General features: G+C 31.5%; 1 protein-coding gene across 1 annotated transcript; it reads left to right on the forward strand.

Annotated features, from left to right (window-relative positions):
* The first annotated feature begins 10,705 nt into the window (after positions 1-10,705).
* On the forward strand, positions 10,706-11,635 carry LOC115880983. The gene is made up of 2 exons (XM_030898328.1): positions 10,706-10,864; positions 11,442-11,635. The coding sequence occupies exons 1-2, from the start codon at positions 10,738-10,740 to the stop codon at positions 11,618-11,620; spliced, it is 306 nt and encodes a 101-aa protein (XP_030754188.1). The 5' UTR covers positions 10,706-10,737; the 3' UTR covers positions 11,621-11,635.
* The last annotated feature ends 590 nt before the right edge of the window (positions 11,636-12,225 follow it).

Genomic DNA, 12,225 nt, shown 5'->3' on the forward strand with positions numbered 1-12,225 from the left:
AGAAGAAAGAAGAAGAAGATATAATCGCTTGTGTGCCTTTTATTTGTACTGGACACGTTGTAGCATGCTTTTTTAAACTTGCTACCTTTTTTTGATAATAGCCCTTTCTCTTTTTATTAGTTATTAAACTCTTAATATAATTATAAAATATTTAAATATATTATGTCTTTATAATTATTTTATATATATTTAACAGCAGAGAGTGAGCTACGCAGTGTTGACAGTTTCTTTTCAATTTATCTTTCTAATATTTTTCCCCCAAATACCTGGTTATTTGGTTTGTACGGCAACGTCGCTAACTTCAGTTTTCTGATGTCATATTTGGATTGTCAAATCTTTGGAGGTTCATTTCGACGATTGTTCTTTTTGCCTCCGATCACCATCTTGGCGTGGCGATCGGGAGGAGATTGCCTGTATCGTTCCTGTGGGGGTTACTAGTGGAATTTTTGGGTGCTGTTGAAGAATATTATAGATTTTTACAAGGGTTTGCCTGAACCAAAGTAGATTTTTTTTTTGGTGTACCATGTAGCCAGATATTGGGTAAGTTAACTTAATCACATTTTTTGCCTTTTCTATTCTTATTCTTTTAATAATTTTCATTAGATTTGGACAATTTTGGAATGCATCCACTAATATTGTTAATTGTCAATGGTAGCTGGATCAGTTATTAGTTACGCTTTGGGGTAAGGTATCATACCTAAAATCCACACATATTAATTTAAATATTGCCCACAGGGTTTTTTCTTTCCGGTTTTTACTTTTTCCTGGTTTTCCTTTTTTTGCTGTAGTGGTTTTATTTTTACATTCATTTGCCTGTGATCATATGATGTCGAGACATCCACCCTGTTTTCCAACTCAACAAAGATTTGTGGCCTTGCTGATGCAACTGTAGTTCCAGGAGTTCACCCTGTTCAACCCTGTCCAACATTGCCGTGCTCAGCTGCTGCTGTTGGTTAAGTGTTCATTGCGGAGACATGTTTTAACCAATAGCAGACGATTCTCGTTTTTTATCTAATGGTCAGAATTTAAATGTCAATTATGAGATATATACCCGAAAAAACATGGGCCTGTTACAGATACCCGTTAAATTTCATTATTCCGTATTTAATCCAATAATAAAAAAAACTTTTTTTTGTTGATCTTAATAGCCTACCATACCTATTGGTATGGTCGGCTAAAAAGTAGTTCCATATTGAGTATAAAGAGTATAAAGAGTGTCCCAATATTCCGTGGACATAGAACTACTAGGTATCTTTGGAATCAAGATAAGTTCATTTGACACAATTTACCTTTTACAAAAGTGCTTCGTTTGTCCGCTAGAGAGCATCAAAGTTTAAAAAACTATATTAAAATTTAATAAAATTTTAATTAAAAGCACAATAGGTTTTATGCTCCTCCATAATTTGATGTGACAAAAAACATTTTTTAGAAGTCTGCTTTGGAAAAATATTTCTTTCCTCAAAAAGTATGTGCGGAGACTTTTTTTACAAGCAAACAAAAAATGTAGTAAATACTGGAAGGACCATTTTACGAAAAAAAATCGATCGTCGGTTGTAGAATGTACAATGTTTAGGAGGGGAGTTAATCACCGCGACCTTACAGATCTATTGTTTGTTCCCCTTTCTTGAGTTATAACGAGTCTCTACCAAAAGCCAGTATCTGAGACGGCTCCACAGAGGCCAGCTCTCCATCCTCGACATAAGCCGTACCAAAGTTCATGGCACGAATGGTCGTCGTCTCGGCGCACTCAGTGATAAGGTGTTCTGGTGTTTCCCCATTTTCCCCACAAAATCTGCATTCGCCGTTGTTTCTCAGTTTCAGCCTACTGAGGTGTTCGTTGAGGAGAAAGTGTCCTGTTAGAAACCCCGTGACAATCCAAAGATTGTTTTTACTTAAATCAAGGAAAACCTTTGATTTTTCTCGGTCGTAAGTTCTGAGGAACTTTTTCGAGTGTCTTAGACCGTTGGAGGACACCCATTCTATATTACGGATGGAGTCTTCCAGATTCTTCAGTTCCGCTTTCAGTTGGTTCCCGTTAGGAAAACAGAACGGTTCTGGTCCAGTTAGTGGAGTGTTCGCTTCTTTTCTAGCTAGATCATTTGCTTTTTCATTGCCTTCTATCCCTTGGTGAGCAGGCACCCAAACTACACCGACTTTATTTTCTTTGCCTAATTTGTTAAGCTTCTCTAGGCATTCTTTGGCCAACTTCGAATTGATGGTTACTGAGTTGATCGCGTTAAGTGCTGCTTGACTATCGGATAGGATGGCAATTTCCTGTTTTCGATAGTTTCTATCTAAGATAAATTGTACGCATCTTTCGATAGCGTAAATTTCTGCCTGAAGGATACTGGGGTAGGTGCCCATTAGTTCGGAGTATTTAGTTTTCGGCCCAAATACTCCTATCCCTGTCCCTGCTTTGGTTTTGAAAGCATCAGTATACCAAGTGATGGTATGGTCTTTTATATGCTGAGTAAGCGTTTCTTTCTTCCAATTCTTTTTATTACTCAATACTACAGTGAGATGTTTCTCAAAGTTATAAATTTTTGGTATGTCATCCACTGAGAGTTGGAGAAGTGGAATTTTGTTTTTGAGGGTGTTCTAAGCCTCTGACCTGAAAATTCTCCCAGTACTGTTTCTGTAAATGACCATTCCGGTCGTCGCCGTCGGTTAAGTTGGAAAATATTTATAGAAAAATTTACGTAGAGGTGGGGGTAGTTTCCATCCTTTCCGTACTTTTTCTTGATGTTTGTGAATGTCGAATGTTAAAGCACTTAGCTAAACATACACAATCTCATTCAAATCGGAATAACGGTTCTTAAAATATCTGAAAACAATTGTTAATTTTTTTAAAGTTTCATGTCCTTTAACGGAGAAACGAAGCACTTTTGCATAGAAGTAAATAGTGTCCAATGGACTTATTTTGATTCCAATAATAGATACGTAGTAGTTCTATGTCCACGGAATATTGAGACACCCTGTATTTCTTTTACATGTATTCAAACTCTCTTCTACTTCCAGCAAGCAAAATTCTTAATTACGGTTTTCAAACTCATCTTTAAATATTTTTTTCATTTCACATATATTAATTTTTAAACGAAGATCTTTACCGCCAGTTTTCAATTGAACCGTATAAAAATGTCGATGATTAATGCATCTAGTTTAGCTAAACGAATCTAACACATTTACCTACTAATAGTAATTTCCATATAACAAATTAGTTCAATTTTGCAGACACGATAAACTGGCGTATTATTAAAAAACATCGCGTTTATAGCTGCTTTAGTATAATATATCACGCAACATTATTTAGGGTTGCTTACCATCCGTAAACCAATATAAAGCATACAGCTTTATATCATCGCCTTATTTAGTTCGGCTTTTCAATCAAAATTGTAGAAAAAAATCCGTTAAGTAGCTTGAGTAATATATATAAAGTTAGAACTGAATATATAGTGAATACGATGAGATTGTTTTATATTTCTGTTCTTGTGTGTTTCTTTGGTTGTTCGAAAGTACATAGTGCTGACTGGTTAGGGGATTGGACATCTGGAAAGGGTCTGGAGTTAGGGAATGGGGTAGTTTTAAAACTGGATCACAGTAAAAAAGGAAGAGACTTACCATTGTTAGAAAGAGTGTTGGTGGATTTTAGTATTAGTGATAGCATGGGCGTGAGCATTGGTAAAGTGAACGATGACGGAGTTGCTATGGATTTTTATTATCAGAATAATGATGGTTATAATAGGGAAGGTAAGTTAATATTTGATGATTTTTTTGTTTGTTTGCATATAATTTCTCTAACGCCGTAATGTTTAAACTAAATAGTTCGAAACTTTAAAAATTGATTTAGTCAGTATTTAATAATGTTCATTTATACAATTTGAGTTTAGTGTTCAAAAGATAATTTATTAAAACACATTTTTCTTACAAATGCATATTTCTATGTTGTTGATTTCTCCGAAAGTGAATATAGGGAATAATTAATTATTTTTATAATTTTTATAATGGCAGCATAGATGCAACCTAACTTAAAAAAATTTATTGACTACAGAATATGTGCAATTATTTTTGGAAAATTTCATATTTAACATTTAAAATAATCTTTAGTAACAGATGTTCTTTTATATATTTTAATGGTGTCTTGGTTTATATAATTTATTGAAGTTTGTTCCATAATAAGCAACTAAATCTAGTTTTGTATTGTTATGTTTTCGGATATATCATTATTCAGAGCTTTTCAAAAATATTTAGAAATTGAAATAGTATTTTTCTTAATATTTGGATATATCCTACTTCGTCCTATTTTTATTAAAATGTCTATTATTTTCAGACATATTCTATACAAAGCTTGGAAAAATAACATTTTGACATAATAAATACATATTGTAAAACTATTTTTAGAATTGAGCTTTTCTTTTTTGACAGAACACTCAAATCAACTCACGTTGAAACTTATTAAACACGGTGTTATTATAAGTTCGGTATAGAAATAACTGGGCTAACTCCCAAAAGTTACACAAACACATTTTATAGCTTTATTTATATTAGACAGGGTGTCTCAGAAATAAGTGCAAGTATTTTAAGGTGGTAGATCTCAATAAAACAAACATATTTTCTCTTTATCGTTTTTCAAATAAGTCCAAAATAACGGAGTTGTTTTACTTTGAAAATTTCAAAAAGAAAAGATTTTTTTGCTAAAATTTTGAGAACCACTGGATCTTTTCTTGATTTTCTTTCTTGTAAATTTAATCTGCTACCATTGTTGTCATATTATCAAGAAATTATTTTTTTTTAACTAAAAACTAAAAAAAATCAAAAAAATGTTCAAACTTTTTTTTCGCGAAAAAAACTTCATAGGTGTATTAACGAACCTAACCAGTTAAAATACTTGCACTTTTTTCTGGGACACCCTGTATAAATTGCTGGCTAAAGTATATAAATAATACAGGATGAGTCTTAAATAAGTGCAAATATTTTCAGGGGTGGTATATTTCGACCCCAGGACCAAGTCTATGAGGTCTTTTTCGTTAAAAAAAGATGTTGAAAATCGTGCATTTTCTTTTAAATTTCCCTGTATATTTTTAGATAACTTTTTAGAACTGCCTCTTCCCCGCAAATTTTCCCACGGTATAATTCCTTAATCTCAGATATTACCATAGTTGCGGCTTTACTCCATGGTTACGGCAATAAAAGGGATGCAAATACAGAAAAAATCCGGTGGCTATCAAAATTTTTTCAAAAAAAATCAATTTTTTTTTAATTTTCAAACTTATATAACTCTGTTATTTTGGAGTACTCTGAAAAATGGTAAAGAGAAAATATGTTTCTTTTATCGAGATCTACCAGCCCTGAAAATATTTGCACTTATTTAAGACTCACGCTGTATAATGTACAGCAATTATTAATTCTATTTTAAGGCCCATTTAGAGGTAAAATTTAAAAATAAGTGCTTAGATTCTTGCAAACAGCAACCAAAACACACTTTTGACAGTGCTGATAACTTACATGTTTTCACATAGAAAGTGACTACATTAAAAAGGTTTACTAAAGAAAATTTATTGGAGAAATAAATAATTCAGTCACAAATTGTCATTGTCAAGTTAATGACATTTAAACATTAAAGGCGCGTTTACGAATACAAATATGCGTCATCAGGCATTTCTTTATTCCAATCAAGTTAAAGAATAATGTTCATTTTTTAATAAACAAATAACACTGCAAAAAAACTACAATAGAGAAATATACGTAATACGTAATATCCACACTTATTAAAATTTTGTAAAGTCGCGTCATTTTATAAGTCTGTGCCAACAACATCCGCCGTTTTGATACCAAAAGCAGTGTTATTATCCAGACTACTGCAGATAAAGTATTAAGTTAAGATTTTCCCATCTCTGTACCATACTAGAAAACTTTTTAGATTGCAATGTTCCAACTTCTAAAATTGTTTTTCGGTTAAAATTCAAATTGTTCTAAGTTTTTTGATAGATAGTTATGATTTTCTAACGATAGCTAGTTTTCTGTCTCATCGTAAATTTATTTGGTTCTATTTATATTACATGGTCTAAATTGGCATTCCAATGTTTATATATGTATGTGTTTAATACAAAAACTGACAGTATAAAACTTTAGTTGCTAGTGACGGTTTTATACTTGTTTATAAGCGGGTAATAATCAATAAGATTACAGATAGTAATATTATACTGATCAACGTGAAAAACGGATACCTTAAAATTTTAATTTATTTTAAAATAGATTTTAAAATGACTTTGTTTAAATCAAAAATTAATTTATAAATACTATCTCTCTATTATACGAGGTAAATATTATATAAATATTATAAAAAGAATAATACATAGATTTTGGAGAAAGTGTGAAACATCCTGTGGAATGGGTTGCCAAAGTAGGGAATTAAACAGCCACTCTTCAAGGTGCATCTTTTCTCAGTAGGTTATTTTTGAATCATTTGAATACCTTTTTTTGGAGATATTCACGTTTCAATAAGAGAGTAACGATTAATAACAATTTTAGCATTAAAAGTACGCTTTTGCTTTTGGTCCTAATCAACACACCTCTAAAACAGTGTTCATTATTTGGTACTATTGTAACTGTCATTGAAAAGTTTTATTATCATTATTATTTGTGGGCGGTTACTCTAGTAGAGACGGTTTTAAGTCTTGTACTAGGTTTTGTTACTATGTACTATGTACAATATCCTACTATGTCCAATTGAAGCAACAATAGCCGATATAACTCCTAGACTCAAAACTATCATTGATGACAAACAATAATAATTTGACATTTCACTGACATTACAGAAATAATTACCTACTGCTTCATATGCCTGTCGATTAGGTCCAAAAAAAGAATGTTTAAAATGGCACAATTGATATTAAAATTTACTATTTCTTTGCAAAATAAATTGCAATATTTATAACTAATATTTGCTTTTGTTATTAGTTGTCAAATGTTAAAAAGAATTAATTTTGGTGTCTAATGTGATATGGAATTTCATTATAGGCTTCGATGAAATCAGTTCAGAACGTTTATATTGATATTTTTTATACATGGCGATAAAATGGTATATTTTCGTCGACCGAAAAGATTAATTCACGAGCGTTGAAATAGCGGATTGAATTAATTTCGGAAGACGATAATGCAATTTTATCATCGTGTATAAAACAATATTTTTTTCCGTAGCGAGTTACGTTTAAAAAAATATTCAGAAATTATTATTTCAAGGAATTTATTACGAGTAGAAAAAATATTGTGCTGGGTTGAAGTTGGTTTCTATGTAATTTGACAAATAAATAAAGCTGTCTTTTTAGTTGTCAGTTTTGAATAATATTTTTTAATTTTCTTTCGTGTCGATTGATGATTGAATTGGAGTAAGAAATGATTCAAAACGAAATAAGTAAATTACCAACAGATATTCAGGCTAACGCCATATCCAAATTACTTCCATTTAAATCCCGAATAACTTATGAAAAGGAATACAAAAATTTTCAAAAATGGAAGCAGTTAAAAAACGTACGAGGAGAAATAAAATTTTTAACTTATCCTTGCTGTTAAAGTATCATTTAATCTATCCTGGCCCTTAAAGTACTATTTTATCTACTATTTTTGATAGATATAAAGCAGTTTTAACAGTTGCTATGGAAATATAATATTATATGACACCTTTTGGAGATCTATATCTGGTTCTCTGGTAAAATTTGAAGGTGACTAACAAAGCTTTTGAAGATTGATTTTACGTAGTAAAAATAAAATGGTAATTACTGCGTATAATATAAATTGTTCCGCCACTACTCCAGTCTTAATATTTGAACCGTTTTACTTCTTTATCACTGTTTATAAAGGCACTTAAGGAAATTGAACTTTAACTAAAACAAAATAGAGATTTCTGCCAGACGACTTCAGATAAATTAACACTTTAAGGTAGTCCTTTTGAATCAATCAAGATTTCCATCTTTGCTTTTAATTTCGGTTACTGCTTAGTTTATCAAGAATAGAGATTATTAAAATTATATCGATTTCTATAAATTAGAGTAATGAATAAAATCTAAATTAACCCATTCGACGCCAAACTTTAAAAATTAATTTTTGCAACATTTCTGCCTTTAGTTTAGTTCCTTAAGCCTTGAAAAAATATTGAAAAAAAATCACTAATGATATTTGAGAAAACATCAAGCAAATGAAAAACTATTCCAAATTTGGAACTTTGCTACATCTAAGTAATGGTAACACTGAATGCAAAATTAATGGAAAATAGCAATTATTTATTGTTAATTCTTTATTTTTACATACTACATAGAAACACGTTCATGAAACTGTTTAAAACAATCGAGCGGATGCATATTAAGATTACATATGCCGCAACCAAATGTAGTATTTTTTTGCAGAACCGACAAATTACGAGAAACAGCATCTGGAACATTTCTAAATAATATACAGTTGAACTGGCTCTTCCTTGTTTGCTCTCTTGGTGGCTTAGAAGTAAATATGATGACACATAGTATCTGATAAATCCTAATAAAGGTATGATTCCGAAGACGACGACAGCGACAAGCGACCGCGACAGGCGACAGTGTCGCTTGTCGCTGTCGTCATATCATTGTCGATGTCGACGACAATATGAGCGAGATCCACGATGTAGTTGTCAGTGTTTAAATGACGTTCGCGAAGTAGTTATAATAATTAATAAATATGTCTGATTACGTGATTGATAAAAATGTGTTACTTGAATTACTGATGGAAGATGATGAAGAGGACGAAATATTATTGTTACTTGTTGCAAAGAAAAGAAGAAAACCCATTTTACCTCTGTTTAAAAACAGACCTAGGAAAGGAAGTTATTCCCTACTCATAAAAAAACATTTATTCAGCGACTCCACACTACGAGTAGTGTCACAAACAGAGAGTAGGATATTTACATACTAAATTAATTAGTTTGTCTTCTTCCTCCCCGGTAAAATCCATTTTGTCAAAAATCTGCGTGTGCATATGAATGACGACACGACAGTACTGGACCGGTAGCTTCGTCGGTCGCTTAGACGACATGTTGGATAAAAACTGTCGAGCGACACCGCTCGTCTGACTCTGGCGTTACTTCATTTGATTCTAAAAGATCAGTGGAGTCGCAACACAATAACGACAATAACGTCTTCGGAATCACACCTTAAGTCAAGGGTTTTGGAATTTCTTACAAATTCCTCAGTACTAGGTTGCTGTTTTTCTTTGCATCTTCGGAATTTCTGTATAAAATCCATGCATTGGAGACCGAGGCACATAACAGGTATATAAAAACTTTCCACCACCATTTATTGCAGTTCCGGACGATAGAAATCCGTACCACCCATATGAGTGTTGTACTGGTGAATTGCATGTGACATTTCTACGGTAATATATTTTTTTTCTGCAGCAGAATAACGTCGTGCTAATTTAGTTGGATGTAAATCAAACAAACATTCTTTGTTGAATTTACGTATGCATCCATAGAACCTCTGGGCAACTTCTTCATTTTTGATTTAGTCAGCGGGCATTTCCCCAACCGATTTTGTCTGATAGTGCAGGGCATCCGAAATCCATGTTGCTTAACTTTTGGTTTCAATGGTAGTCCAGTGAAAAAGTTGTCAATAAAGAAATTGAATTTTGGTCAGGAAAGTTCTATTTCAGTCTATCTGCGAAAGTTCCTACAACAGATGCCCCTAGTCCAAGATCGTTATTTCCTAGCACCGTTCCTTTTCCTTGATATGGTTCAGTATTTACTAGATACCCATTTGACACATTCTGTGACCAAAATTTGAAACCCTATCTAATAGGCTTCCCTTGAATTCTCTTCTTGCAGCTATGGTGACTATAGTATGGCACCCACCATCGAATCATCGATGGCTATTGGGGTATTCTGAGCAAGTGGCGTATATTTCATAAATACCGTGTTTTAGTGTCTGAATTAGCAAATTTGTTTATTTGGTGCGTTAGCTCGCGTTGTTTGGAAAATGAAAAGTACAATTGCAATAGCATGTAGCCATTTTGCATTATTGGAACATTAAAAAAAAAGAGATTTTTTTTTTTTTTATTTTAATAACACAATATTTATTCTGTTTACACTTATTCGTGGTATAGATGTGAATACTCCTTTACAACACAATGATAACCAAATATTAAATTTTAATGATCCGCTGCACGGTATCTAGATATGAAAATTTAGTATTAGCGTCCTTGTAGAAATTTCAGTTTAACTAAGCCCTATTATGTACTCCTGCAAGCTAACCTCAAAAATTCATGATCAACATGTGTTTTGGTTGTCCTTGAAATATCGTTATAATAGAAATTGTAATACGACTCCATCTAGTAGACAGTAGCAAAAACAAGAGATGTCTTTCTTCCAATTTTCTTGAACATTGGCTTTCGAATGGGTTAATTAATCAAAAATTAATCTCAAACTCTTAAAAAGAAACCATAACCAATGAATTATCATGATTTCATATAATGTTATCTAGGTACAACATATTTGGAAGAAACTTTTTCTTAGAACTACTCATTTTCACTATTTTTTTTTAATAAATAAACAATACCTATTAAATTTATATTACTAAATTTCTCAATACTATGCATTTTTGTATATTTTTAGCTTCGAAAGAAGAAGCGGATATTGGACAGGGTACCATCATTCCTTATGGTACTTGGTTTACAAGACAGGCTTTGATTGCATCAATTTTTCTCGGATTAATCAAGCTAATGGCAATAAAAGCTCTCATTTTAGCTAAGGCAGCCTTAATATTGTCATTAATTGTATTGATTACTAAACTAAAATCAAATAAAGAACAAGAGCTTATTGGTACTTATTGGAGTGTACCTACTACAGGTACGAAGAAAATATAGTGTCTCAAAAAATCTATTCTATAAGTGTGTTCAGAATCTTAATTAAACATTTGCAAATAATGGCATTAAAGTCAATTTAAATATATTTCATAATTCATATTTATAAAAAATTCATCTACCTCTGTAGCGGATTTATCTCTTCAAAGAAGTTCTATGGTTATTTGCCATTACTGAAAGAAAATATACAAAATAAAATAGTTATTTAATGTAAACACTGCTGTGTTAATCCAATGGAGACCAACTTGGCAGCAGTGATTTAATAATAGACAAGATTTAGTTAGGCAAATGCCTAACAGACAAAAAATGCTTAACGTTTCTGGAAGTATATCTCTTCCTGTCGTCGGAAGCCAAAAAACCCAAAGAACAAAGAAAAAACTATTTTAAATAATTAATTAATAATTAATTTATTCTAAATTCAAGAACACTTTTTTTCAGATATGTCTATTAAACACTGTTAAAAAATACTAGGACTATAAAAATTAGGAAATATATTAATTTTAACCACTTCAGATGTTCACTCTCCTCTGTTAAAGAAACTAATCAAAATATTCTGATTTTAGGGTTTTCGGCCGGTGGCCATCAACCAATGCGAGCTGCTGCTCAAGCAAGTAATGTCTATCCTGAAGTATTATATCCTCCAACTGGTAATAGCAATGTAATGATGAATCCTATGTTCCCTCATGGACCTGGAGTGCAAGCAGTTCATAGTATGCGCAGCTTACAAAGCTCAGAACAGTAGTGGTCATAACTAAGTATAAAACAAATAACATTAAACGATTTATACGAAAAATAAAAAAATAAAATAAGATACAAAGTTAGTTTATAATTTTTTATCTTTTTTTTTTAATTAGTTATAATTTTCAATACGGTCATAATTTGGAATACAGATTGTCATATGTTTTTCACTATTACATATGCTTTATTGAAAAATTCTTTGTAAATATTTCTTTTTCATGTGTAAAAAGCAACAAAACCAGAATTAAATTATTCATAATCAAATTTGAAAACAAAGTAAAAGATTCCTCGACCATTTGGAAAAAGATATATGGAATTCTATAAATATAATTGTTATAAAAAATGATGTAGATATAAAATTCTATACATGCATTTTTATATAATATTGTTATAAATGTATAGAAAATTTATAAGCACATCAAATTTAGTTAAATTACTAAATTAGAATATATACAACAAACATTAATTTGAATTAATGAATTAGACTAAATTTGAATGCAAACACCCTCAACTGAAAGAGCAACTAAAATATATATGTTAGCAGCATTGAGTCAAAAGAAATAAGCCGCTTGATGATGTTTCCTCGTGTATGGAATAAAGAAATGAGAG

The sequence above is a fragment of the Sitophilus oryzae genome, unplaced genomic scaffold (assembly GCF_002938485.1).
Source record: "Sitophilus oryzae breed Bouriz unplaced genomic scaffold, Soryzae_2.0 scaffold_168_pilon_pilon, whole genome shotgun sequence".
In the NCBI taxonomy this organism is placed as follows: Eukaryota; Metazoa; Arthropoda; class Insecta; order Coleoptera; family Curculionidae; genus Sitophilus; species Sitophilus oryzae.